The sequence below is a fragment of the Medicago truncatula genome, chromosome 4, assembly GCF_003473485.1.
Source record: "Medicago truncatula cultivar Jemalong A17 chromosome 4, MtrunA17r5.0-ANR, whole genome shotgun sequence".
NCBI lineage: Eukaryota > Viridiplantae > Streptophyta > Magnoliopsida > Fabales > Fabaceae > Medicago > Medicago truncatula.
The window spans coordinates 36,792,990-36,820,104 of NC_053045.1; the positions used below are offsets into that span (position 1 = coordinate 36,792,990).

Sequence of the window (27,115 nt, forward strand, 5' to 3'; positions counted from 1 at the left end):
TCATTTATATTGTTCAATGTCTTTTATTTATTTTCCCATATCTCCTAGGAATCTAGGATCATAAGTGAGTAGATTATTTATTTAGTCTTTGGATTGTGCGAGAAATCCAATGAAATTTTTTCGACAAACCTTAATTCTTTGTATTTGTTATAAGTTTCTATCTTTCAACCTAACATTGGTGTTCTTAACACTTATAAATATAAATGCCATATGTTTGTATGATCTTATCAATCAAATGAAGAATTTAAAGTAGAGGTTATATGTTGAACATACGAGATTGGGCAATATAATCAAAACATGAAAATAGTCGAGATTTGCTTCAGATAATAAAAGATAATCATTTTTAAAGGACTTAATCAGCAATTCCACCATGAAAATAGGCTGTTTTGTTGGTTCAAGGTACACTTTTGTATCTTTGAAAGGAGACTTTTTTTTTTTCACTACCAAAAAAAAGAAAGGAGACTTTTTTTATATTAATTAGTTTATATCATCTTTAAAAGTTAATTCTCATAACTTACAAGAAGAATTGAGGTTGTAGTTTCTACCTTTGCTATGAAAGCACAATCCTAAGGCACTTTAACATTTATACTTATAGAAACCATTCATCCAAACATTATTATTCTAGCTAATCATAATAGTCAAAAGAGATTGATACTCAATACAAAGTTTATGTAGGATCAATGTTTTTTTTTTTTTTGGTCAGGGGATCAATGTTTTTATTACGCGGTAAAACTGTCAACTTACAGGCTTAACTTTTATTTGTTTTAATACGAGTAAGTATGTATTCACATTCACAAAAGAGGAATGAGAACCATTTTGTTCAACTTCACCATCACCTTGCATATCAGTTATTGTAGAAGAGTCAAAACCAATGAAAAAAGCTCTAGAAATTTGCTCAAAAGATCTTTCTAAATCCAAGGATAGAAACACATCCAATTATACTTGTATCCAAACTTGTGAAGGAAAATTTTCAAATTCAAGTTGAGGAAATATGTAATCAATGTTTACAAGATCGAATTGAATCACAATTTTTGAAATTTTGGGTTGTAGACGATGATTCACATAAAAAACAAAAAGAAATATAGAACATGAAAGTGCTATCTTTAATTAATCTTTGGAAAAGAGCAAGTGAAGAGACAATTCTTGTGAAAAATGTTTGTATCACCTTGCTTGTTAAGAATTGTGACAACTCTTTATCCAAAGTTCAATGTCCGTATCCCCTATTTATTTAACATTGGGGAAAGACATTTTGGGAGTAGATATAAATTGAGAGACCACACTCTGAGCTTTTGGATGAATGAGACCCAAGACTTTCAATTTTTTCGGGAACAAATTGAAATTAAAATGCATTTTCATTTTTCTCATTCTCTAGTTAGTTTCTTATACTATTTTTGGTGTAATCTTTATGTTATTCCATCATCAATAAAAGTTCGTTCTAACTATTTAATCTCTGTGAGCTTAGCTTAGTTGGTAGGAATATTGCACATATGCAGGGGCCGGGATTCGAACCTCAGACATCCCCACTTCTCCACATTAAAATGTGTGAGCTCTAACCACTAGACTACTTGACAAAAAAAATAAAATAAGAATATTGAAGAAACAAGTAATGTTGTATTATAATCTCCAAATATTTTTGGTTTAAAAAAAAAATCTTCAGATATTACTATATGTATTTTTTTTTTCTTAAAATAACCTCCGCATATATCATTTATTAAATGAACCTAAAAAGTCAACTTTTGCTTATAATAGTGACCGAAGGAAATAGTGGCTAAGACTCACACATTTTAAATGTGGAGAAGTGGAAATTTTGGGATTCAAACTCCACACCCTGCATAATACTGTCCTTGCAGCTACCGACTGAGTTGTGCTTACACGACATTACAATTAATATGCATTTACTGAGTAGTTCATCAATAACTCAAGTGGATATTTTGTAAAACAAAAAAGAATAAAGAATAAAAAACTCAAGTGAGTAAAATAAACAGTTCTCTAAAGCAGTACCTTTATATTTTTCAACCCTGAATCAATACATTAAATATACATACCTGGCCAAAAAAAAGGCCATTGAGCATAAGAAATCAGCCACCCGCTTAAATAACCACCATAGAGTAAAAAAAAAACTTCTAGGCCTATGCTATATTTTTTTCACTCAACCAAACACAGTAAAATAAGCAAACCAAATAAAGGGGAAACTTCTATACAACAATTGAAAACCTTTTCCCCAAAAGAAATAATATACATACAAGAAAATGGCTATTACAAACTAATTTACAAAACGGTGTTTATGTGTAGTGCTTTAAGTAATGAAGTTGCCATCTGTTTGACCAACACTTGACCATCTCTGCGTTCCCCTATCAGGTTTTGAAGTTTCTCGGGTAAATCATTCTCCACAATCAGTTTCTTGGGCTGAGGGTGATGCTCATAAACAGCCTGCAAGAACATTTTGAGATATGTAAGTATAGTTGCTTTTGGAGCAAAAAAACCCGTTCAAACACTAACTTGCATGTTCCAGTCATACGGGATTTGGGATAAAGTGTTGTGTCTATTTAGCCTGATTAACTGTAGTACCAACCAGATATTTTATAACAAGTATAATATATGCATACCTTTATAAGCCTGAGTAAATTAAGCCGAGCTATAGCATCTTGATGATCAAGCCTTGCAACGAGTAATGGAGTTAATCCATTAACAGCCAAAGTGGTATTGATCCGGGCAGATTTTCTGCAATATGGTTATTATATGACATCAAATAAAAACCCAGTACAATGAAAGTACAAATAATAACATTAGGAGAATGACATAGAAAATTATATTTGGCTACGTAAAATATCACATAACAAAGATCTCTAGGTACTTCTGTGAGCTAACATATCTGAATTTCTGACTCCCCCCCCCCCCCCAGGAAAATATCTATCTATCCTTCTCACTTGTAATCTATTTCCTTTCCTTAAAAAATGTGAAATACTTGCCTATCCTATATTCATTAACCTCGTAATAAGAAAAGGGATTTTGATGCAAACCTTTGTTTATAACCAATCAGTGCAAAACAACTAAAGAACTAAAAGCACTATAGGACAAACAACTAAATACTTAATTGGACAAATGAAGAGAAAGGATTTAGAATTTATACGTGATGATTTTCAAGAATGGCTCCAATATGTGTACAAAATGCGGCTCTGGACAGCTCTGGAAGAACATCACAAGCTTCTGAACTGCATCCTTCTTCAGCAGTGCTTGTTCAACCTTCCTATTATCATTGTCATGCGCTAAGCAAACAGCAATTGAATCTAGTGCTGTCACAGACCAAAACTCATCCTCAAGAAGGTTCAAATAGACATCCAAACCACCATGAGCCCTTAACTGCTCCCTTGAGTTACGAGATGCATGAGCCATGTCACACAACAGAGGCAATGCATATTGCTTCAGAGGAGAGTTTGATGTGATGAATTGCATCAGGTGGGGAATGATTCCATTTTCGGCTGCCTGTTCCTGTCTCCGCTTATTTATCTTGCATAAGTTGAACAATGCGTTCAGGACCTACGAAAGAGAAATGAAAGATGAGATTCCACCCAACTTTCTTCACACACACACACACACACTACAATGCTAGAACATGCTAGACTTATAATACTGTTGGTGCTAATATTTTATTTATTTTTAGCATAGCAAAAGAACCCTGTAGTTGACAACTGCTATTTTTTTTTTACTTTGTACAAACACTAGTACTACTACTACTACTAGTGAGTAAACATGGTACATAAAGTGTCAAGATAGGGGAGAAGGGAAAATTAGCTGGCAACAATTTGGATAGTTAGTTAGCAAGATGATATTAGTTAAATAAATACGGGATGGAAAGATGGAAGACATCGTTCTGTATATTTGATGGCATGTGTGTGAAAGGAGATATCCTCCGTGAAGAGGAGACCCTAAGGAAGAATTTTATGCTCCATTTTCTGTTCAGTTTTGAATAATACAATTCTATTCTTATGATTCATTCGATCTTTAATTTCAACTTCACTGGGTTCCTAACAGAAGGTTAACGAGAAATACATGCATGTTCTATACGTTTGTTACCTACCAGTACCACTAGTCCACTACCAATCAATCACATGTAGAAATAAGTTTTTAAAATATTTAATAAAAAATAGATAGCATTTATGAGCCACAACTAAATTTTAACAATATCAGGAAGGTAAGTATGACTCACCTCGTGGTGTATCTCTGATACAAGAGACCCTTCTTTGAGTTCAAGATTTGGTATCAAGTATTTTATTGCCTCAGCACGCTGAAGATTTTCTAAGCAATTTGGATCAGTTGACAGGTGATTAATACACCTCAGTATCTAAAAATATGTCAATGCCAAAATGGTTAGAAACTATGCAGTGGAATATATGCTAAATTCCTAAAGGATATGTTGTGAAGTACCTTCAACAAAATAGGTGGTTCTACCCTATTAAACATCTGGAAAAGTCGACTGAGCAAGGTTTGGCTACACATATAAGACTTCACTGTTGTGTCTGCTTGTGCAAACTCAAGCAGAAGATCTGCCACTTTTTCAAGGTACTCTTTTGCAACTTCTGCATTCAATGATGAAACCATGTGGGAAAGTAGTCCAGATGAAGTAGCACTACATGGTCTAGCATTTAGAACACCTGAACCAGACAATACACCTGATGCTGTCTGAGATACGATCCCAGATGTGGAAGCAGCTCCTTCACTAGAACCAAAAGTCCCTAATTTCTTGGGAGCGACTCTTTGAGACACTCTAGCACTGGAGTCAAGATTTCCGTTTTCCCTTCCACGTTGAGAAACATCTGCACAACCATAAAAAAGTCCACAGCAAAACAAATAAAGACAACAATCCACAAAGAAAGCATAGATTTGAATCTAAAAAAATAAAACAGTGTTTCTTTGTTGGCTAATTATTCTATACTCTCTTCCATGTATGTGTTTTGTTGTAATCTAGATTATTCACCCTCAGTAACTAACTAAACTACCTCCAGTCAGGTATTTACTATTGTAATTAGTTAGTTAGTAATTCAGTCATTCGATAAAATTAAGTTTACTCTCACTGTCATCAGAATTGTAACAGGTAGATTTCTGCTATTTATCCATTTGAAATATCTTCATCAAAGAAGCAGACAGATCTTTATTACCTGCGAATTCTGCCATCAAAAAGTCCAGTTCACCGTTTGTTTTATTCTCAGAGGCATGCAGCAAAGGGAGTACACTTTCATGTCTTTCTAACGCTGAAAACTGACGTACATATTCAAGCTGTCCAGAGAAACGTCCAGATCGGGGCTCTTTCTCCAACAAGCTAAGAAGAGGCCTAACTTGCTCTTGTTGAGTAGCTCCTGTTGCTGATAACCCGTTCGAGGAAGTTTCTGTCAATTTTGAAGACCTATCTGTTGATGTCCTGTTGGCGGAAATACTAAGACGTTGTTGTCTGAGTTCAACATCAGCTCGAGAAGGATCACTATTCCGACGATCCATGTTCTCTCTCTCTTTCAATGTACCTGCTGAAGATTCCCTGGATGCAAGATTCAAACTCTTCTCTAGTGGCACAGCTTCAGCTGCAGCTGCCGCATTGCTTGATTGAGGTCTATCAACATCCATTTGGTAGTTAGAATCTGACCTTCGAGGAATGGAGGATGAAGAATGTGAAGGCTCTAAGTGATGATCAAGTACTCCATGCCTCAGTTTAGTGAGATCATGCTGATCTGCTGAAGAGAGCAATGCCTCATTCTGACCGAAAAAAGGATGTGTAGGATCCAAGATACCAGAACGTGGACGTTGAGTTGAACCATCAACTAAAAATCCACCCCCAACAGACATAGATGCTAATCGTGTTGACTCATTTAAGCTATGAAGTGTATTTATAAGCCTAAGGAGTATGCCATTTTTTGCGGCTATGCGACAAAAATCATTTCTAGGTGTTGATTGCTGAAGCTTAAATACCTGCCACATGCCATCAATAGCGAGATGAACCATTTCCCTGAGACAGAAGTTGAGTCAGTCAGTTTTCATTGTACAAAATATGAGAATTTATTGCAAATTACAAGCTTAAACTCATGCAAACTAGAAGTAGCAAATAGAAAAAACAGGAAAGTCTGTTTTGTTCTGAAGAAAGCATCATAATAATACAGATGAAAAAAGAGCCTTATGTGGTTTTAAGATGACCCCAAATCAGATCATTTGTTTCCCAAAAATAGCCTCAGATAAATCCATGCCATTTCTGTTGCAATGCCACATCTAGGCATAACCATAGCACTGCAAACTATAATTGTAAAATGTAATTCTACCTAAGGAAAATTTATAAAAATAACTGACCTGTATTTGGCATAATCAGTTTCAAGAAATCCCACCAAAACAGGTATTCCACGGCAAGCTATAAACATTTGTAACGTCAAAGAACTGCATCAAGTGTTAACAATCAATTCAATGCCTTATTTTTGAAGCATAAAATCCACATAATGGTAACAGATAAAATAACTTGAAACCTTGACTGACAAAGCTGCTGTAAAAAATAAGCTGCTTCCATACGAATCTCCCGGGGACGATCGGGTACAGCAAAGCTCATGACTGCAGGAATCTACCAAGAAATTTTGCATTAAATACAGCTGAACCAAAATATTTGAGGACACTTTAGGATAAAATCAAGCATATAGAAAATCTATAATTAAGGCAGTCTCGTTTCAATTTTTTATCCTCGGTCTCAATCCTGGATAAAAGGAGAGGGTTGTGTAATTTGACAGCCAATGCAAAACTTAGTTATATAAAAATGAAATGGATCAAAGAAGCATAATGTTAATGCTAGGATTGTGGAACAAGACACCTTTAATGTGATCGGTGCTTACACACCTTTTGGGAGGATTAAGAAAGCTCAATTTAGGAAATACCACTAGGAGCAAGGATTTTTCAATGAGGCCTCTAAAGGTTATGTTACAACTTATGAGGCTTTACATCAGGTATATGGCCTAAAGCAGGTAAATTTTAAGGGTAAATCTATCCAAGATTTTTCATCTGCTTTGATCTTACTATAGCCAATACATGTTTTAGGAAAGGAGATGATTATTTTATCACGTACAGAAGTGAGACAACATGCTCTGAAGTAGGTTTGCTTAGACTGTAAACCTAAAAGAAGAGGGAACAAAAGGTTGTCTCAAAAATGGTTGTACAAATATCATTTCTCAAACAGATTCTACGCTTCCTGTAAAGGAAATGATCATTTCTATGAACTATTCCCAAATAGCATTCTACTTGGTCGGTTATGCAATCAAACCAAAGGTACAATGTGACCCACCAAATCAAACCCAGAACCCTGATCATGCAAGAAGATAGCTAAATAACACTAGCACACACATAAAAACAACAAAAGCAGCATGCAATGATATAAAAAATAGATAACTTACAAATTAAATAAACCTTAATTCCCGAACCCAGAACCTTGATCATGCAGAAGATTGCTAAATAAAACCAGCACGCACATAAAACAATAAAAGCAGCATGCCAATGATATAAAAATTAGATAATTTACAAATTAAATAAACCTTAATTCAACAGTGTGACAATGAAATTGCTATGCATTATTGGTTTATTTCATAGAAGGTTCGTAAAATTCTTCCTCAAGATTACAGCACTATCATGTCCAAATAATAATAATGAAGATTACTAAGTGTAGCCAACAATTAGACCAATGAGCCTCCCTAACATTACTTAGACAAATTTTAATGTAGAATTTAATCCAACAAATAATCAAATAGAGATATAGGGAAAGGAGTATAAAACATACATAGGACTTACCAATCCAACAAGACAAGCATTTTCTTGAAAATCAGTGTTGTCTCTAATTATTTGATTTATAAGCTGAAGCACAGAACATATGACCTGAAACATCCATTGAATTTAAGATGTTTCCATCCCAATTACTTATTTGTCAGCTGTGTCATTCAATAATTAAAAGTCAAATAAAGTATCAAGATGGACAGCATACACGTGTTTTAGGAACTTCTAGCAAGTCAGTTAGAGGAAGTAAACCATGCTGGGTAACAAAAACAATCTTCTGCTCTGAGCGCTGCTGAAATATACCAATGAGTTTTTGACAAGCAGAGACAATCACGTCTTCTGATTCCTCCGGTTTTAATGAACCAACTAATTTGCTGAACTCAACGGCCTACAATGTAATGGTAAATACATCACAAATGCATGCCTCACATACAATAACATTGATAGGCCAATTTTTTTTAAAAAAAATCTCTGCATGGAAGCATGTTTCACATACAGAAGATGGTTGTTAAACATCTGAGGCTAAAGTGAGGGGCAGCAAATAAAATGTCACTATAAAATTGAAAAGAAGTAACATAGCAGAGAAAAGTTATGCCTGAAAAATTGGATCTTGTAATTTTTTTAAATCAACATAGAGTCTAGAACTTGTTCTTTTTTAAAAAAAATAAAAATAAATTCTGAAAGCACCAAGGAAACATACAATATTGAGTTCAAGTGTTGGAAGTGAATAAAGATGCCAAAATTCAAATTTTTAGGTGGCAGGAAAAGCAACTTGAGTTGCATTTTCAGTTAGAAAATAACGGAAGGAGACCTAGACAAAAAACACACAACTCAGACAGAATTGTTGGACCCCTCAAGGGAAAAAAAAACTAGCAGTCATTTTAATAAAGGGTTAAATAAATTTTTTAGTCCAAATAGAATTGGAAATATGTTACATTTTGTCCCCATAAAAAGTTCACACATTTTGTACCTAACAAAAATAACAGTAGTATATTTTTCGTCCCCCACTACTCTCTTGTCAGGGATTAAAAGCACAATTTTTGGGACTAAAAAATATTTTAGAGGAACTAAAATCAACATGTTGCTGTTTTATAGGGGCCAAAAACATTTAACTCTGAAAACAATTGAAATAAAGGACACCGAACACATCAATACATTAGATATCACACAAATTGGGGACAATATATGGAGTGCAGTGCTTTTTTCTCTTCCCTCCCTGTCTCTTGCCCTCTACCACTCTCTTCCATTTGTCAGATTATTGTACACCAAAGATGTGATGTATGCCTCACAAGACGACCATGTACTAAACCATACCCATGGTGTGTAGCACGGAAGCAGAGGGTTAAACAAAGAACAAATAAAAAAAAATTCATCCAAACATAGGCTCTAATAAACAGGGTATAGAAAGATAGCCATTTTTGAAGAACAAGTGTATTCTACCTTACATTCAATGAAGATACATCCACATCCATAACAAAAAATACAAACTAAGAGAAAGAATATTTTAAGATGCCAACAAATTATTAGAGCAGACTGCATGAGATAGGTGTATGTTATGCTGAGGACAGAGGAAAAGGCCTTGGTACCTGCAGAGGAAAAAGGTTCTCGCCAGGAAGTTTTTCATCAAATACCTGATAGAAAAAATGAGGCCACAAAAAGTTAAAAGGATACAGACATGGGATTTTAAACAGAAAAAAGAGATAAATTGTTAAAACTGATGAACATACCAAACCATCTATATCAATTACATCGTCTTTTAGAACACCTATCATCACTCGGTGTAAAAGGTTCCCACCATTATTTGCCTGTCCAATTTCACTCTCTTTCTCCCATTGCTTTCGTGCAATTGTAGCCCTCAACTCTTTTGCCAGGTCCTTTTCTCCTCCATCAATCATAGATGCATTGCCTTTTGCCATATGTGAGGTAGATGTGGATGTGGATGCCTCACCTACAACCTCCCCATGTTGTTTGTCTGACGGAAATAAATCATCCAAGTAGGCATCTCCTGGAGGGTCACTAAATTTACTCAGCTCATTTCCTTCTGCAGGGTGCAGCATCTTCATTGCCTTCAGATTCCAACCAGACAAGTTTATAAATTTTATCTTTCAAAAAAGAAAAACATGTTTTCTAGACGAGTTATAGCATCAATAATTAAAACAGTGAAGCTTTAAGCAACACCTCAGTAGACTCAATCCAATCTCGTGTCTATGGGTTGCAGAAAAACTTGTCACATATATCTGGTAAAGAACTACCCAATGTATTGCTCAGAAGCGCTTAATGATTTTATAACTCAATTTCAAACTGAACAAAATAAAAATTGATGTCTGTGCAAATTTGATTCTCTAAAATGGTGGATAATATCAACAAAAGGGAAAGCAAGCTCAACTAAAAAAAATGCATGCCAGAAACTCATCCAAGGTGATTCTCTCATTTAAGAAGTACCGAGAGGCATAGTTGCACAAAAGGGATCAAAATGAAGACAATCCAATTTAAAATGAGAAGAAAAGGACTCAAATTTTTTTTTAGGAGAAACAATTAAAAGGACCATACTCTAAATGGATTTATTGTAAATTTGGTTTCCAATAGAGCACAAGTGTATCATTTGATCTCACTTAACGGGGCAAGGCTTGGTTTATCATACTATATATATATATATATATATATATATATATATATATATATATATATATATATATATATATATATATATATATTACATGTGTGTGAGTGTGTGTGTGTGTGATAATAAAACAAAATAATCAATAATAACCAAGTCAATAATCAACAAATCTTTCAATCAGCCATAACAATGACGAAATACTTTACCTTTGCGGGACCTTTATCATGACCTCTTGGTCCAAATGCAAATGATTTTCCTCCAACCTTATTAGTCATTCCTCTTGACTGTGGTGATCCACCTTCTCCATTCATCACGACTTCATGAAGGCCTTTAGTGTTTGAAATTTCATGATTACCAGTTGGCTCGGTGCTACCCATTTCTCCATCAGAAGAGGGTTTGCTAGAATCAATTTGTTGAAAGGACTTCTCGTGAATGGCTAAGGTAGGAACCTCATCCGATGGGACATCATTAACCTTTTCTGTTCTTTCGTTGGGAAAATTAGAATCTGAAGCACTTCCATCTTGACATCTGCTGCTTTCAGCAGCCGCAGTGCCCTACAATATGAAAATTAAAGTTGAGTGTACTAAAATTACATTCAATTAATCCCAGTATCTAGATTTATTGTCTATGGTTAGTTTCAATTAATAAAATTATCAGCTCCAGTAGAAAAGAGAGAATAGCAGGTCCTTATAGCTCCCCATCAACACTGACCTCTTTCTCCACAGAAGAGTTTTCACCAGCATGCTTATGATCACCATCAGAAGCTTTTCCGTTTGTGGAATCACCTTCCTCTATATTTCTGCAAGAGGTAGCACCATTCAACTAAAAAACTATAGCAATTACAGAGCTAAAATAAAAAGGCAGCATACAGTAATTCAAAAAAAAAACGGCAGTATAAACATCAAAAACCAATTAATCTTCCATTTCTTGAATTAGAGAAAATTTATCTTCAAAGTGACCACCAGTAGTTGGCAGATATACTACAAATCCACAGCGGAAAACTAATAAAACATGCATAATATGATCCACGTTACTTTTCCCCCATTCCTCTCAGAATTACAAGACAAAATAGAAATTTATGAGTATGAGATTTCAAGGAAACTGACAATTTGATTATGCATTAAGTATGAAAAATGATTTTGACCCCACTGTCGTGTTAATATTCGTTATTTATAGTGTAGTCTAGATCTAACTAACTGAAACAATTATGTAACTAACTCAGACAGATACCGTAATCAGACAGCTAGACAAGTGTAAAGAAAGGGTACAACCAGAAGTAGTACACGAGAAGTGGTAATCTCTATTCTCTCAGTGAGCAGCTACCCATTGAGGAATGTTGATGCAAAAAACTATTATGTCAAGCTATCTGCTGTAGGGGAATGAAACCAAAGTAGTTCTTGGGGTTCATCGGGAAAATGAGAAAAGCAGGATTACACACACACACAAACAAAGTCAGGGTACTCCCATAGACATGGATGTGAGAGACTAACCCCTTGGATAGGGGTGATTGTTAGGTAAAGCACTGTCCAGTCAATCTATTAGAGAATAACTACTGTAAGAAATGGTCGAGTGATACATACTCTAATGCCAATTGTAGAAATCTAGCAGAATAAAGTATACTTATTTGGCATATTTGGTTTTGAATAAGAGGGATTTGGTAGTTATGTTACCATCTCTCATCATTGACCTGTTTTATTCCTGTTATTAGGTTTTATTTTTTGTCATCATTAGGATTAATTTGTTTCCTTTTCTGGTTCATAAGGTAAGGATGGCTGAGAGGCTACTTACTCTATATATACCATTGTAATATATTTTCATATTCAATCAATGAGAATACAAAAACTTATTCTCTGAAATTCTACACCAATAATACAGATCTTAGCACATCTCGTTATGACCAAGATTGAACATCAGGAATATGGACAAATATGGGTGGTCTACTAACAAATCTATGATAGACTCTGATAGCATCTTAAATAGAGTATATCTAACTCGACTCTAGAAGCTAGTTCAAAAGGTGAAGATTGTCCAAGCCTTATAATGACTAATTTGGCCATACCTCTAGGGTACTCAACAAACACCCTAACAGTTACAAATGAAGCAAGGACAAAAATAGGTGGCCTTGCAGAGATTTTAACATCCAAAATAGGTACAGAGCAACATCACTTACTATGAGTACAATTTCAATAGAATAATGTGATCTGACAGGTGTCAAATCACAGATTAAACTAAATACTTATATGGTTTGATTCAACTACTATAAATAACATAATATGACAATAGAACCCCACGCTGTCTACCTTAATGTTCCACTATGACGAAGAGAAGACTGCAGGGCACGTCTGCAGTTTTGAATCCAAGGGTGAGACAGCAGCGTTTTAGCATCAGGCCTTTGTCTAGCATCCTGACATATGCAACAAAAAGAATCAACATAGGATAGGTTAGTGACTTAAGCTCCAGCATATCTGCTACTTTCAATTATTACCAAAAATGAATATCACTTTGTTCATATAATTCCCTTAAAAATTTAAATTATACAGTCATACAAGCGTGTGACCATAGCATAGCCAGTAATTTTTTTTTGAAGGAAGCATAGCCAGTAATTAAGAAACAGTTGGTGTACATAAACATAAACACAAAATAGAATAATAGTATTTTAGTGAATTTTCATTGTCGCAACCTAATATTACTGGAAATAGTATTACCGTAATAATAGTGGCCCAAATTTTTTGGAAATCATCCTCATTTCCCTTCTTTTTCTCCAATCATTCAAATGACCAAGCAATTCGGTAACAGTCCAGTAGCAGAACAAGTTATGTAACTATGAAAACCAATCTAAAATATTGTGCAGAATTATGCCCACATAACAATTCCTAATTCCATTTTGGAAGATCCGTATTGTAAAAATCAGTTCTCTTTCTTAACTATTGTGCAATTAATGAATAATCTAACCATATACGGTTGGTAGAAACAAAATTCTTAAGGATAAGTAATATAACATCTTTCAAGTTGTTATTTGTTATATATAGAGATAGAGTCTAGTACAGAAAAAATAAATCCTTATACTGACAGCAACAATCGACTAATGTCAGATCGTGGGTGAGGGTTGGGAACAAAGTCCAAGATAGACGGAGAGAATACACCAATAGAAGTTATACATAACCACAACGGCATCCAAGTAAAAGACATCATGTTCATTAAGAAACATTTTCCCATCAACGGCTGATATTCAGTTTACCTTCTTAAAGCATTGATGCAGAAAATCAGTAATGTCAGGCGAAAGGCTATCAGGAATTGGAGGATTGTCATCCTGAAAGAAAATTCGAGAGACACAGATCAAATTATAATTGTGTAATTGAGCATATTAAGATTGCATGCTAGCAAAAATTGTTCCAATTATGAACTTGGTAGCTGTGCAATCAAGTGCAAATATCATTATCTAGACAATTCTAAAAGAACCCCAGGTCCAAAGAACCTTCATAGATTGAGGAAACAATGAATGATGACACATAAACAAACCTGGACAATACGGAAAAGAGCCGGCATAGGTTGCAAATCATAATAAGGAGGCACACATGTAAGAAGCTCAATAACTGTACAGCCAACACTCCAAATGTCAGAAGCTGCACAAACTCCAGACATTTCTATAACCTGAAAAACCAAAATGAGATAAGGAACACAGTACATCTGGGATAAAATGAAATTTCTCCTAAAAAACACAAACTGAACAGTGAGGCAAAGTTGCTAAAAACTGCAACAGAGTAATCTAATATCTTCGCATACCAGTCTGGTCTTAGAAGAGAATTTAGAAACGATAATGGTCACAAGCTCTAATCAAATGATTTAGCGGAATAATATCATAATTTTAATACCTCCGGCGCCATCCAGTATGGTGTTCCAACAACCGAATGAGTATTAACATCAGCTTCTGTTAATTTTGTTGCAACGCCAAAATCAGCAAGTTTGACAAGACCCTGAAAGCATAAATGACGAAATTAAAGCAAATTTTCTAGATGAATCTAGAACATAGAAAAAAAAAAAGAAAAAAAAAAACAAGATACAGCAATGCAAACATAATGCAGTTTATGTTTAAAAAGAGACTTGAATAAAAGGGAACCCGTGGTGACACTGTAACGCAGACATAAAGTAGTAGATATTTTTCCACTGTTTAATTTGTTTTTTTAGGAGAAATTTTCGTATTATCCCAGATGTACTGTTTTTGTTCCACAATATTTTCCCATGGTTTTCACTAAAACTGCATGGGAAAATATCGTAGAACAGCGGGTGACGTGAAAGGAAACCTGTGGTGACACTGTAATGCAAACATAACGCAGGCTGACGAAAAAAATTGTTCATTAATGAATAATTTATCACAGATGATTAAAAATGCTGATGTATAAGAAATCCTCAACAAAGACAACAAAAGGAGAAAAAACGGACACAAAATAGGGCATTCCTAAAAGAAAGTCAAAATTGGTAACTCTCTATCTGTGCTGTTTTATTTTCCTCTTTACACTTAATGGAGAATGCATTATGCTCCACATTCCAAGTAATTAGCTGATGTTTGTATTAAAACATATACACGTCATTCTGAATTTAATGCAAAATGCTTAAGAGTGATAATAATGCTCAAAACAACACAAGGCATGGACTCCTTTCTTTTGTCATCTATTTTCTATCTGCGTTTATTTTTAGCTATAAAGGATAAACTGAATATCAACACAAACAAGATACAGTAAAGTAAAGAAGCATATAAGTAATTAAAATAAAAAACAAAAGTTGATGCAGCAGATAATGAAACAGAAAGGCAAGGATTATACAAAATGTACTTTTTCACAGAAAGATTCAAAATATAATTACACACTGAAAATCCACACTCTAGAGCTCAACATGGCTACACGGTGATTTTAGATTACTAAAAACAACCATCTATTACATCCAGATGAAACACAGTTAATCAAGTCCAAAAATAAAAGGATGAATTGTTTGATGAAAAACTAACCTATGAACAGATATACCTTAACCTAGCGACGAAATCAATTTGCACATAAGCAACCACTAAAGTTTCTAAAATACAAAGCTCAAGTATGCAATAGGACCATAAAAAATTTACCTCTTTGGTTGTCAATATATTTGCACCCTTAATATCCCGATGGATAACACCTTGCTCGTGTAGGTACACCAAGCCTTCCAACACCTTTCACGTTATATAATACTTTTAGCATGAAATTCAAAAATAGCCAAATCTTAGAAAGACTTTTAGCACAAACAGTTAAGCCTACAAACCTGGGCAATATAAACTGCAACCAACGATTCTGGAAAGGGTCCAAATTTATTTGGCTTGATAATATTTGCAAGTGAGCCATTCTCAACATACCTATGAATTTGCAAACAATGTGAAGCAAAATCAATTAACTACTCTAAATACCCTCCTTCAAATGATCCCACAATTAAATCTTCCAACATTGAGAAAGAGTTGAGCTCACTTACTCAAGAATTATGTGCAGGTGACTCTTTGTCTTCAGAGATCCAAGATATTTTACAATGTTTTTGTGATTCAAATTCTGTAAAATAATAATCATTTAAAAAATCACGATATCATATAATAAGTTTACCAATTCCACCAATGCTCAAAATCCCAAACTTTTCAGAATTGTTCCAATCCAAGACTAAGACAATAAATTATTAATTATTACAGTATCAGCAGACATGGAAAAGTAGCATTGTAGTCAATCACGGGGCACTACCTAGCATCATGGCACCTAACCACTGAAACCATCACATCACGTCACATTTTAACAGTTGTGGTGGTCACGGCCAATCACAGCCATTTTGGCCATTACACTCTGTTGAGATATTGAAAAGTTGTGACTATTTAGTTTTAACTTCAATATTTATTGTATTGATCGTATTGATTGATCTTCCTTATTAATTAGGGATTAACTAGGAGACTTCTACCCATATAAATGTACATTCTCCCCACATAATATGATAAACATATTTTCAGTCTTAAGACACTATTTGAAAATGCGAAAGAACCCAACTTTGCCCCTAGTGGTATACACCGGGTCCGTTTTAGCTGGATTTGTTGCACGACCCAATCAAATTTCATCGGATCGGGTTAAAAACATGTAGCTTTTATGTCAAAACCAACTCAATCCAGTGGTAAGCGGGTTGGTTGAGGGGGTCGGGTCATAAGACCTAACTTTTTACTTCAAAAAATAAATAATTAAATGAGATTCTATTTTATGATAATTCCAACACTTGACTAAATTCCACAAATTAAAATTTTAGCACTTGAACTTAATTAAAACACTTTTAGATCAACACATAAAAGTCTAAAACTACATTGACAAAAATTTATTACAAATGGGTTGGGTTTGCGAGATTGAAAACATAACCCCCATTATCCGAACCAAACCACTTTGGGTTTGGTTGGGTTGATTCAGGTTCTACCCAAACAATTAAAAAAAACACTTCAGATTGGGTTGGATTGCCCTTGTTGTTTATGGTTTCCCACCCTCTTTCGAAGAATTTTGTGATTCCGCAAGCAAGTTCATGGCACAAATTTTGAAGAATTGTGTATAGTGCATAAGAATTTGATTTTGGAAGCATGTATGTTAGACATCGACAACAGCAACAAAGCCTTTCCCCACGGTATGGCTAGCTACATGGACCAATCAATGTTATAAAGCCCTTTGGTGAATTTAGACCATTTACATTGAAATCATATATGTTAGAATATCTAAAAAATATATTGCCGTGTCATTATTCTATCATAAAATATCTTAGAGTATCTCTGAGAATTAGTTTCTATCTTTCTTTATTTCATTATTGTTTTTTGTATTAATAAGGATTAAGAGTCAAGCATTAAGAATTCGAGCAATGACTTTTTTTTGTAGAGTGCTCTGTCTCTACAATAACATCCAACACATCATTCACGTCAATATTAATATAGTTTTAAGAGTACTTTTAATGCAAAAACAGCTGTATCATGTCACTCGAAATCATTGCCTAAAGCTTCAGCCACAATATATACATAGGAGGAATAGAGCAAATAAAACCCTGAGAGCTATCAAGCAAAAGAAAAATTAACTGATAATGTACTGCAAATCTAACATTTGAGGAAAAGAATTACCTTTAACAAATCAATTTCTTGCTATAAACATTGAGTCGTCCATCCAATAACAGCATAGACACAGGTAAACAGCACCCGAATTAGTGATTAAAAAAATGCATTAAAAAAAAAAGCAACAATAAAGAGGCGTTACAATCTAGATGAAACACTAAAAAGTTTGCTAGTTGTTTTATCTGTTGCAAATATATTTTGGGAATTTAGGTGTGCTTCAAAAGGCCCAACATAAAAAGTAATGAACTAACGAAGAGCAGTATAAGTGGAATAACCTAAGATGTTCATGGAATCAATCTCCCGCAAATAACTCCAAAAACTAACGAAGAGCAGTATAAGTAATGACACTAATGATGATATTTTCATGGAATCAATCTCCCGCAATTAACTCCAAAAACTAAGCAAAGTTGGGATTTGCAGACCCTAAAACTTTAGGGTTTTCAAATTTCATACGATTTGCACATAACTTCCTAGTAATCCCGCTTTAATCACACAATCATTGGTGTGTCCCATTTCAATTGGGACCAAAATTAACTCCACCAAGGATGCCATCAAGACCTAATCATTTATAATTAATAGCTACCGTAAAATTTTAAAAGAAAACGGATGATACCATGATAATGTTGAGATCCTCCTGAGCAATATTCTCCAAAGAAACTTGTTTAATTGCAACAAAATCTCCATTCTCCAAGTCCAAACCTTTGTAAACTCGACCATAAGCTCCTTTCCCAATCTCATCTCCCAGCATCTGCTCCAAAGCTCACATGTAAACAAAGCAATCAGCCATCAAAAAATCAAGCTATCAAACAAGTCAATTCCATATGCAACTTAAAAAGAAAAAAAGTTGCAAATGATACTCATACACGTGAATTAGAAAAACAATACTTCTAAGTGCATTCCCTCTACACACTCTCCAACACTTAAAATGTTCAATTAAAAAAATCAATCAACAATGATAAAAATCACTTGTAAAAAAAAACAATGATAATAATCAAAATAAAAGACATTTAACACGCGTTCGTCAAAAAAACATTTAACACACGTTCGTCCAAAAAACATTTAACACTCGATTAAGCAATTGAAAAAAAAAAACAAAAAAAAAATAGAAACTTCCAGCATCCAGTTCGGCAGGAATATCCCTTGCCTCCAGCGCACGTCACAACTATCTTAAACACCAGCATATTATTGCAAAATCATCTTTACTTCATTACTGCAACCACCATCATTGTTTCAATTTTACTGCCTACCACCGTTCCACATTACATCTACGCCGTCAATACCGCTACGCTACCAGCTACACTACCATCAGCTTGCTTCAGCTTGCTTTCTACTACTCACACAGCCACCGCAAAATACTAGGGTTTCAGCTCAACTACTACACTATAAACCTCACTGTTACTACAATCATATCATAATCCATAACTTCATCATATCACACTGATCAAACAAAAACTACACTAAAATTTCTGACTTCAACAAAAAAACCAAACTAATCAATTTCAAAGTTCAGTGTTTAATTTAACAGTCTACAAAGCAATAATTCACCAATTTAAACTTCAAAATGGATGAAGAAACGACATACATATTTATTATCCAGAGTTTTGGATTTAGTGAAAGCGGAACCAGTAGACTGACGCGACATCGCTGCAAACGGCGGCGGCGGCGGCGGTGATAGGAGAAACAAAATCCTAGACGGCAGTGGCTGATCTCAAATTTCAGTATCCATGTCGCCGCCGATTCTAAAGGGGTGGAAAATTATTTGACTGAAGCAAAAATGGGGGTATGGATAGTAAAAGAAGTGTGTGTTATTGTAACGGAAATGGGTTTGAAAAATTTGAGAAACTTTTGATAAGTAAATTGATAAATAATGATAATTAAGTGTAATTGTGTTAATAATGAGAAGTGCGTGTTATATTTATTCATGAATTCATTTTATTTTATTTTGAGAGAATTTATTCATGAATTCATGAATATGTAATTAATAGAAAAAGAAGAAAATGTATGTTTGTAAGAAAGAAAGTGGTACGACGCATGCTTAGTTGTATTTTGTAAATAACGGTCAAAATGGAATGAATGTACTTACTGCTATATAGCTGGCAATGTCAATTCTTTTCTTTTTAAGGTAAGTAGATGATATTTATACTTTTTTGCTAATTTTACTTTTTAAAACAATTTATTAGTATACAATACTTTCCATTTGTCAAAAAAGTATAATCTACTTTCCAAATTATATTAGAAATATCAAAATAATTCATTTTATGCACCTACGAAAATATGGTTTATAAGACTTAGTTTAACCGACAATGTTTAAAATGATATTTATTCATTCTATTTGGTCAAGTATATAGTAAAATACAACCACATATTCAACATCGTTCAAAACGCAAATACAACCATATATTCAATGCCGCTTAAAACATAGAGAATAAACAAACTCATGTCATTCAAATTAATAACATATAACGATAAAATAACTAAAATAATATGATAAAATTAAAGTGACCGGAATAGTCATGTCTCCGGATCTACAACGTTGACACTAAAATCGTTGATTGAAACTGATGTTTCAATAAGAACCAAACGAATTTCGCAACAAGACAGAAAATCAAACAACATTGCACAAGACGAACAATGCAACATCGCACTCACACAACAAAATCACCATAAAAAACCTAAATTTATGTGAAAATAACGTATTTGGATTAAAATAAGGAGAGAGAGAGAGAGAGAAAAAAAGAGAAAAAGAGATGACTTCCGATCAAAATTGACTAAAAAACACTCCCTCATGGAATACCGTTGAAGAGAGAAAAGAGATAAAATTAGGATCGGCTTATTGGAATGGAAGAACAACATAGATGTTGTATGAGGTGTAATATTGTTGCCAACAAAACACGTTACAAAACAACCGACAACATTGTTATTGTTATGACACATAAGTCAAAATGTAGAGAAACTAAACGCCGCTATTTATAAACAACATAAATTCGTGTTTGCTTTTTACACTATTACGCAGACGAAAATAATGGAAAAAATTGCATTCAATTGTCTAGTGGCTCTATCAGAGATATGATTGACTATGAATTTAAACTATAGCATGTGACTTCATGAAACCATATGATTTTTCTTATCTAAATAAAGACGAATGTTTATAAAAAAGATTTGACTTGGTGTTCTATTCAATAGGCGTAAGAAAAGAACTGACTCAATATTCTTTAAAAAAAATGATAAATCAAAATTAAGGCAGGACGACATAGGTGAACCCTTCTTTTTTTGTGTGAGATATCTTACCAATTCCGAAAACACGTCGTCTATTTTTTCATTTCCACTCAAAGAGTTGTTATGCTTTCTAACTTCACTCGAATTTTAACACGAGACATCGTTGTTGTGTATGTACGTTTTAGATTAATATTTATTGCTTCATATAAATACTAAAACAAATCCGTTATTTGTGATTTGTCAGGTCTAAATTTTGTCACACTAGTAAAAAAAACTGAAATTAGGTTATGTTGCTTTCTAACTTGCCTTTTCTTGAAATAATCATTTTGGTTAAAAAAGCAAGAAAATTAAATATTTAATTGATCTTCTGCTTCATCGTTCACATTTTTTAAGTTTTTTTTTCTTTCATTTTTCACACACATATTAGAAAAAATATATGTAATAAATTGTCATTCATGTATAATGTTTATTATGTTTTATAAATTTAATTGTAGAGCTATTATTATATGTTACTTGCAGAAAGATAGGCACTCATGTGTAGGTTTTTTCACTCCTTTTATTGTGTTAATGTTTGTAAATTATAAACAAACATTTTTTATGAAATTTAAATTTTAATTAAAAGTATAAATATAGACGTGTGATTTTCAAATTATAACAAACCCAATAAATCATTTTATAAATAAAAAAAACAATAATCATGTTTGTCCATTTCAATAACACAAACAAGATAGCAAATATAATATAAATCATTTTTAATGACAACAACAATAAATATCATTATTTTGTAAAAAACAATAAATATCATTATATAACAATTTGTTTAAGCGTATAATTGAAATAATGAAAGATTCATCTCAAAGTTTCGTATTTACGTATTGTAATTATAATTAGGGAACTTTTACGGTACACTCACAAAATGAGGTGAACTGGTACTCCTGCTTCTTAATTTTATAAATGAACGATCGTTTTTTATGTAGTAAATAGCTATTTGTCAATATTTATATTTTATAGAACAACATTTCATAAGAAAAAACATCATTTAATTGTGTTTATAAGAATCATGGTAACTTTTTTTTACATATTATCGTAAAAAATAATTAATGTTCTCATGATTTTAGCCTCGTATTTTTAACGACTAAGTCAATTGATAACTCATGAAGTTTTTAACTTGAACGTCTTATTGATTTATTATAGATTTTCAGATGATGTAAATGATATGTTTGAATGATTATTTTCATATTTTTAGTGGAGTGATTAGTTATATATTTAGATTTTCTTAAATTGTCTTTAAATTTTTATATTTTTACATTGTTTATGTGATGTTTTTAATTAATATTTAAAAAATAAAACATTGAACGGTCAACTTGCCGGTCCACAATAAAAGAAAACGGGATGAAATTTTCAATCCTACATCTTTAATTGGTCCGCCCCGCTTCGTTCTTTTTTAGACAGGTTATTGACGGGGCGGATCAGACATGACAAGTTGACCTTTTTTGTCTTCGCTAGCTAAAACACTGGATTAATGAGTTTAGTGGTTGTCTTGGTGATTCCAACAATACTCATGCCGAGCTAGCTGCAATTCTTCATGGCTTAAAGCTAGCTAGGAGTTACAATTTTAGGAATGTTGTTTGCTACTCCGATTCCTTGCATGCTTTTAACCTTGCTGCAGAAACTGATATTCATTTCCACTCTTATGCGGTGGAGATCTTATCTATCCAAGATTTATTGAAGCTTGACTGAAATGTGTGGTTAACTCACACCTTAAAGAAGGTAATCAAGGTGCATACATTCTTACTACGTTGAGTTCTTTCAGCGGGGATAAGTTTTACCTTTGGCATGAACCTCCTACTAATCTCCTTCCATCCCTGATGTTTGAGAAATAGCCAGCTACTTAAGAGAGTAGTTTTTCATGATTTTTTTCCCCCGTTGTACAAATAAAAACACGTATCTTTTAGATTCTTTTTTGCAGGCGATATTTCTTTTAGATTCTTATATTTTTAATTTTTTTATATAAGTTGTGACAAATGAATAAAAAACTCCGATCAATTATTTTTTTACAATTATATGTTGTGTAAATTATATAAGTTTTTACAAACAAATCATCTCTCTTCTCTCCTTCTCAAACCCCACTTCTCACCCTTTCTTCTTCTTTTTGTGAGAGAGGTAATTTAGGATCAATTTTGACCAAAAAATCACCCATCCGTTGTTTTTCCTTCTATCCTAATCGAATACATATTTTCTGTTTTTTTTCGTTTGTTTTTGTGATTTCGTCGTCTCTGCACGACGCTGTTTGTTTTGATTTCCCGTCTTTGTGTGGTGTGTTTTTGATTTTCTGTCTTAGTGCGGTGTTTATTTAATTCACGTTGAAAGATTAGCTTTGAGCAAGTGAAGATCCGAACAATGACAATGACTTTCGTGTCGTCAACGTTGCAGATCCGGAGAAATGAATATCTCGGAGACTTGAATATAGTCATATTTGTAGGCATAGTTACTTTGTCGTTTTATGCATTAATATGGATGATGTGAGTTTATTCACAAATTTATCCTTTTTGTTTTTAGCGAATTTGGATTTGTATTGTATCGATGTACTCTATCAATTTGAATGAATGAATATCAGTTATTTTTATAAAAAAAAATAAAAAAAATTAAAAGTTACTTTCTTCATCATCATCAGCCTTCAGAGTTGGTATATGAGTATTTTACAAAAATTACGGATATCAAAAGATAGTTGAGGTCATTTAAAAAAAGTTGTTGTAGTGTTCCTAATTTTTTTTATTGAAGTTTAAAAAAATATGTCATTATTACCAAATTACTCTTTAAATGCAACGTTGATTTTTTTTTTTCTTAAAAAAAAAAGTAACAAATTATAGATAATACTTTTTTAGGGATGGTGGGAGTAATAATAATTAACTAATTGATCGATAAAAATAATAAGAGTGGTTATCCAAATGGGATAGAATGAATATTGTTGAAATTTGAGAATCAAGAGACCACTGTACGACAGCACAAATCCATCGTTTGCTTGCTGTGATCCAAAACGACAACTCTTCCACTATCCTTTCACTTTTCACCTTTTTCCTCTAAAAACAACAATTACAATTCACAACTCAATAGAAGAACAAGAATATTGAAGATAAGCATCAACCATAGATAGATAAGGTAAAATCTTCTTCAATTTCAATTTGTTCTCTCAATGCGTTTTTCTGCTTCCAATTTGCTCATCTTCATAGTTGAAACCCCAAAATTACTTTGATTCAATGTCACTTACAACTGTATGTACGAATTTTGTTTAATTGGTTATTCCCAAATTGGTGTTGTATATTTCATTCATTGTGCATTGTGAGAAATTTACAAGCTTTGTTTAAGTTGATTCAATTCGATTTGAGTCCTGTTGAGAATTGTATGTATGAGTTTATCTTATCATATGATTACAACAATATTTTACTTATTTTAAGCTGCAATAGACATTTTCATATATTATTTAAATAGCGATGATTCTATCAGATTTTAACTTGAGAAGTTAGGGTATTGTTCTGTGAAATTATATACCTTCAAATGGCTTCATAATGTGTAGGAACCAATTTTCAAGCCGTGGCTTTTGGACATGTCAAAGGTCACTGCTTGAAGAGTTCAAGTAAATTATATTTTTTTTCTTTCTTTTTTTGATCATTTTGGTTTTGTTATGATTGAATGCTGAAATAAATGATCGCTCATTGATTTAATTATTTTGTGTTTTTTTGGAACTTATGTGTCTACTGCGAAAGGTCTGAAGTTGAACCAATGGAAATTACACCTGCTAGAAAGACACAGAAGGCTGATCGAGAAAAGTTAAGGAGGGATAGACTCAATGAACAGTTTTTAGAGCTGGGTAACATTTTAGGTACATGAAACTTCACTTTCTAACATAGGAGAATAACAATAAGCGAGCATTGTCACTGGTTCTTGATATATTCTATTCTGATTTTAAACTACATATGGCTAATGTTACTTAAGATTGCAGTCATCGATAAATTTTACCAAACAAATTATTGCTTGTTGCTTCTTTAGAATTCATTCATGTGTTAGGCATTTTATGCTTAGAAGTTAGAACTGATAAAACAGAATTCCTCTTAAAATAACTCTGTGCTCTGTGTTGACTCTGAAATGCAGACCCTGATAGGCCTAAAAATGATAAAGCAACTATTCTAGGAGATACAGTTCAATTGCTGAAGGACCTTTCTTCTCAAGTTAGTAAACTAAAAGATGAATATACTATGCTAAATGAAGAATCTCGTGAGGTAATATTTTCTCTCGGTTCGATGAATCACCTTGATACTTTTGGGACATAAAATTACAGAGGAAATAATTTATTTCATTCAATTTCCAGTTGTCTCAGGAGAAAAATGATCTCAGAGAAGAAAAGGCTTCTCTTAAATCAGATATTGAGAATTTGAATAACCAGTATCAGCTGCAACTAAGGACTATGTATCCATGGCCTGCAATGGATCATTCTGTTATGATGGCTCCACCATCATATCCGTATCCAGTTCCAATGCCAGTACCTGCTGGTTCAATTCCCATGCAGCCATACCCCTACTATGCTAATCAACATCCTGCAGTCATCCCTAACCCTTGTTCAACATACGTTCCCTTTTTAGCCCCGAATACAATTGTTGAACAACAATCCACTCAGTACGTATCCCCGCCTCTTCATCCAGGTAGCCGGTCCCACGTATCAGGAAAACAAGACTCCAAAAACAAATCATCCAGGGAGAGTAAGGCTCAAAGAAATGAGGATTCTAATGATGTAGCCACGGACCTTGAGTTGAAGACTCCTGGGTCGTCCGCAGATCAGGTTAGTGCTGCTTTTTTATTGGCAAATCATGTAACCTATAGCTGTAGTAGAAGAGGTATTGAATAAAGCTGTGTTTGCTGTTGGATTTTGCAGGATTTAACATCCGCACAGAAAAAATCTAGTAAGTCGTCAAGGAAGGAAACCAGTTTCACAGAAGGTAGTTCGTTAGGCAAGTGTTCTTCATCTCACAGTGTTCAGGATAGCTCATCAAGTAGTGTAGTGGGGAGCAGAAAGGCTAGTGAATGAGAAAGGACTTAATTTTAGACAAATGATTATGCCTTTTGAAGCTACTGTGAGGGTTTTCATTGGGCTTCTGCTGCAACTATTGTAGAGGTATATGTCCCTTCTATTCTCGTCCAAAAAAGAAAGCTGCTTCTGTTCTCTCTTCTTTACTAGGAATTTTTATTCTGAGTAATGTGTAATTTAATCATAAACTTTTCTTTGTGAGTTGTGAGGGAAAAGCTGCGTGAGGTTCAATTGTTTATATTCCTATTCCTTGTGACAAATTGAAATTGCAGATGGAAAATCTTCAAGTTGAGACCAGTGTGGCTAATTGTAGGTTTGTAAATCCCTTAATCACAAACTCTCCTAAAAGGACCATACTCATTTTATCTAGTCTATGGTTGGATTATAGTTGAAAATGTTAAACGTATATTTGGACTCGGTATCTGTGTAGAGTTCTTTGGAGTCGAATGCAAACAGAATTTTACAACAGAAATCGAAATACGTGTACTCTTGATAATGGATAATGGTATTTATTATTAGTTAAAATCATACGAAAGGGGTTCGAACCCTAGACACCCTACTCAACACCCTACTCATTCACCTTAAAAAGGTGAATTCCTAGCCATTAGGCTTGACCCAAAAATAATCATGCGAAAGCGAGTGAATGTAGCCCCAAACCCCATAAATATTAAAGTGTATGTGAGGGACATGATGTGCTATAATTGAAGAACTGGGGATTGACCTGTGATTATAGTCTGGTCTTGCTCTGTGATACAAAGAGTATTAATTTTTGTATCTTTAACAAATAAAAATAAAGGTATTATAATGCTCGAATCGTAAACAAATAATATAATGCATTCGTTTTCACAATAGAACGACTGGCAGACGCCGAAAACACTCTTTGTATGTAATATTTTAAAAATGTTATATAACTCAAATCTTGGGCGAGGGTTTAGTGCAATACTAGCGGGTTACAATTCTTGGTACATATGAATATTATCGACCTTTTGATAGGTCAGTTGAAAATTTTGTTGATAAATCTAACGTATTGTTGTGTTCTCTTTGTTGGTCATTAATAAGAATATCAGCGAAACATAAAAAGTGGTAATAGCATGATATAAGAAGAGATTAATTTGGTATTTTTGTTTAGTTAAAATATATAGTTCTCAATCAAATTGAAAAAAAAAAAAAAAAAATGATAGCATAGCTCTTTACATTATCATCAGCAATATTAAATATCAAAAATTGTTTCGAAGTATTTGAATTTGAATGATTTGTATGGTTGCTTCAAAAAGATGGTCTTGAC

General features: G+C 33.5%; 2 protein-coding genes across 5 annotated transcripts; one reads left to right on the plus strand and one right to left on the minus strand.

Annotated features, from left to right (window-relative positions):
- Positions 1 to 1,969: 1,969 nt before the first annotated feature.
- On the minus strand, positions 1,970 to 19,473 carry LOC11441178 (MAP3K epsilon protein kinase 1). The gene is made up of 24 exons (XM_003607233.4): positions 19,117 to 19,473; positions 18,148 to 18,282; positions 17,544 to 17,564; positions 15,896 to 15,969; positions 15,692 to 15,782; positions 15,519 to 15,602; positions 14,278 to 14,379; positions 13,925 to 14,056; positions 13,644 to 13,715; positions 12,706 to 12,809; positions 11,117 to 11,204; positions 10,612 to 10,959; positions 9,513 to 9,851; positions 9,372 to 9,416; positions 7,994 to 8,173; positions 7,804 to 7,887; positions 6,501 to 6,592; positions 6,331 to 6,414; positions 5,157 to 5,995; positions 4,426 to 4,814; positions 4,208 to 4,342; positions 3,131 to 3,537; positions 2,607 to 2,721; positions 1,970 to 2,430 (listed from the first exon to the last, which is right to left on the minus strand). The coding sequence occupies exons 1-24, from the start codon at positions 19,174 to 19,176 to the stop codon at positions 2,269 to 2,271; spliced, it is 4,182 nt and encodes a 1,393-aa protein (XP_003607281.2). The 5' UTR covers positions 19,177 to 19,473; the 3' UTR covers positions 1,970 to 2,268.
- A 4,222-nt stretch (positions 19,474 to 23,695) lies between these two features.
- LOC25492845 (transcription factor bHLH121) lies at positions 23,696 to 26,296 on the plus strand. Of its 4 annotated transcripts, XM_024781659.2 has the most exons (6): positions 23,696 to 23,909; positions 24,325 to 24,384; positions 24,515 to 24,630; positions 24,900 to 25,027; positions 25,117 to 25,584; positions 25,678 to 26,296. In XM_024781659.2, exons 3-6 carry the CDS (start codon positions 24,531 to 24,533, stop codon positions 25,828 to 25,830), a joined length of 849 nt encoding a protein of 282 aa, XP_024637427.1. In that variant the 5' UTR covers positions 23,696 to 23,909; positions 24,325 to 24,384; positions 24,515 to 24,530; the 3' UTR covers positions 25,831 to 26,296. The 4 variants fall into 4 exon arrangements, with proteins under 4 accessions (XP_024637427.1, XP_013456557.1, XP_024637428.1 ...); XM_013601103.3 differs by lacking the exon at positions 24,325 to 24,384 and having other exon boundaries at positions 23,697 to 23,909; XM_024781660.2 differs by lacking the exons at positions 23,696 to 23,909; positions 24,325 to 24,384 and adding an exon at positions 23,923 to 24,022.
- Positions 26,297 to 27,115: the final 819 nt, after the last annotated feature.

Coding starts and splice junctions, on each gene's coding strand:
- LOC11441178 (XM_003607233.4), bottom strand. CDS start 19,176: ATGTCGCGTCAGTCTACTGGTTCCGCTTTCACTAAATCCAAAACTCTG. Junction 15,603..15,691: donor TTGCAGTTTATATTGCCCAG/GTTTGTAGGCTT, acceptor ATAACGTGAAAG/GTGTTGGAAGGCTTGGTGTA. Junction 14,380..15,518: donor ATATATTGACAACCAAAGAG/GTAAATTTTTTA, acceptor TTATGCTTTCAG/GGTCTTGTCAAACTTGCTGA.
- LOC25492845 (XM_013601104.3), top strand. CDS start 24,317: ATGTGTAGGAACCAATTTTCAAGCCGTGGCTTTTGGACATGTCAAAGG. Junction 24,631..24,899: donor AGAGCTGGGTAACATTTTAG/GTACATGAAACT, acceptor TCTGAAATGCAG/ACCCTGATAGGCCTAAAAAT. Junction 25,028..25,116: donor TAAATGAAGAATCTCGTGAG/GTAATATTTTCT, acceptor TTCAATTTCCAG/TTGTCTCAGGAGAAAAATGA.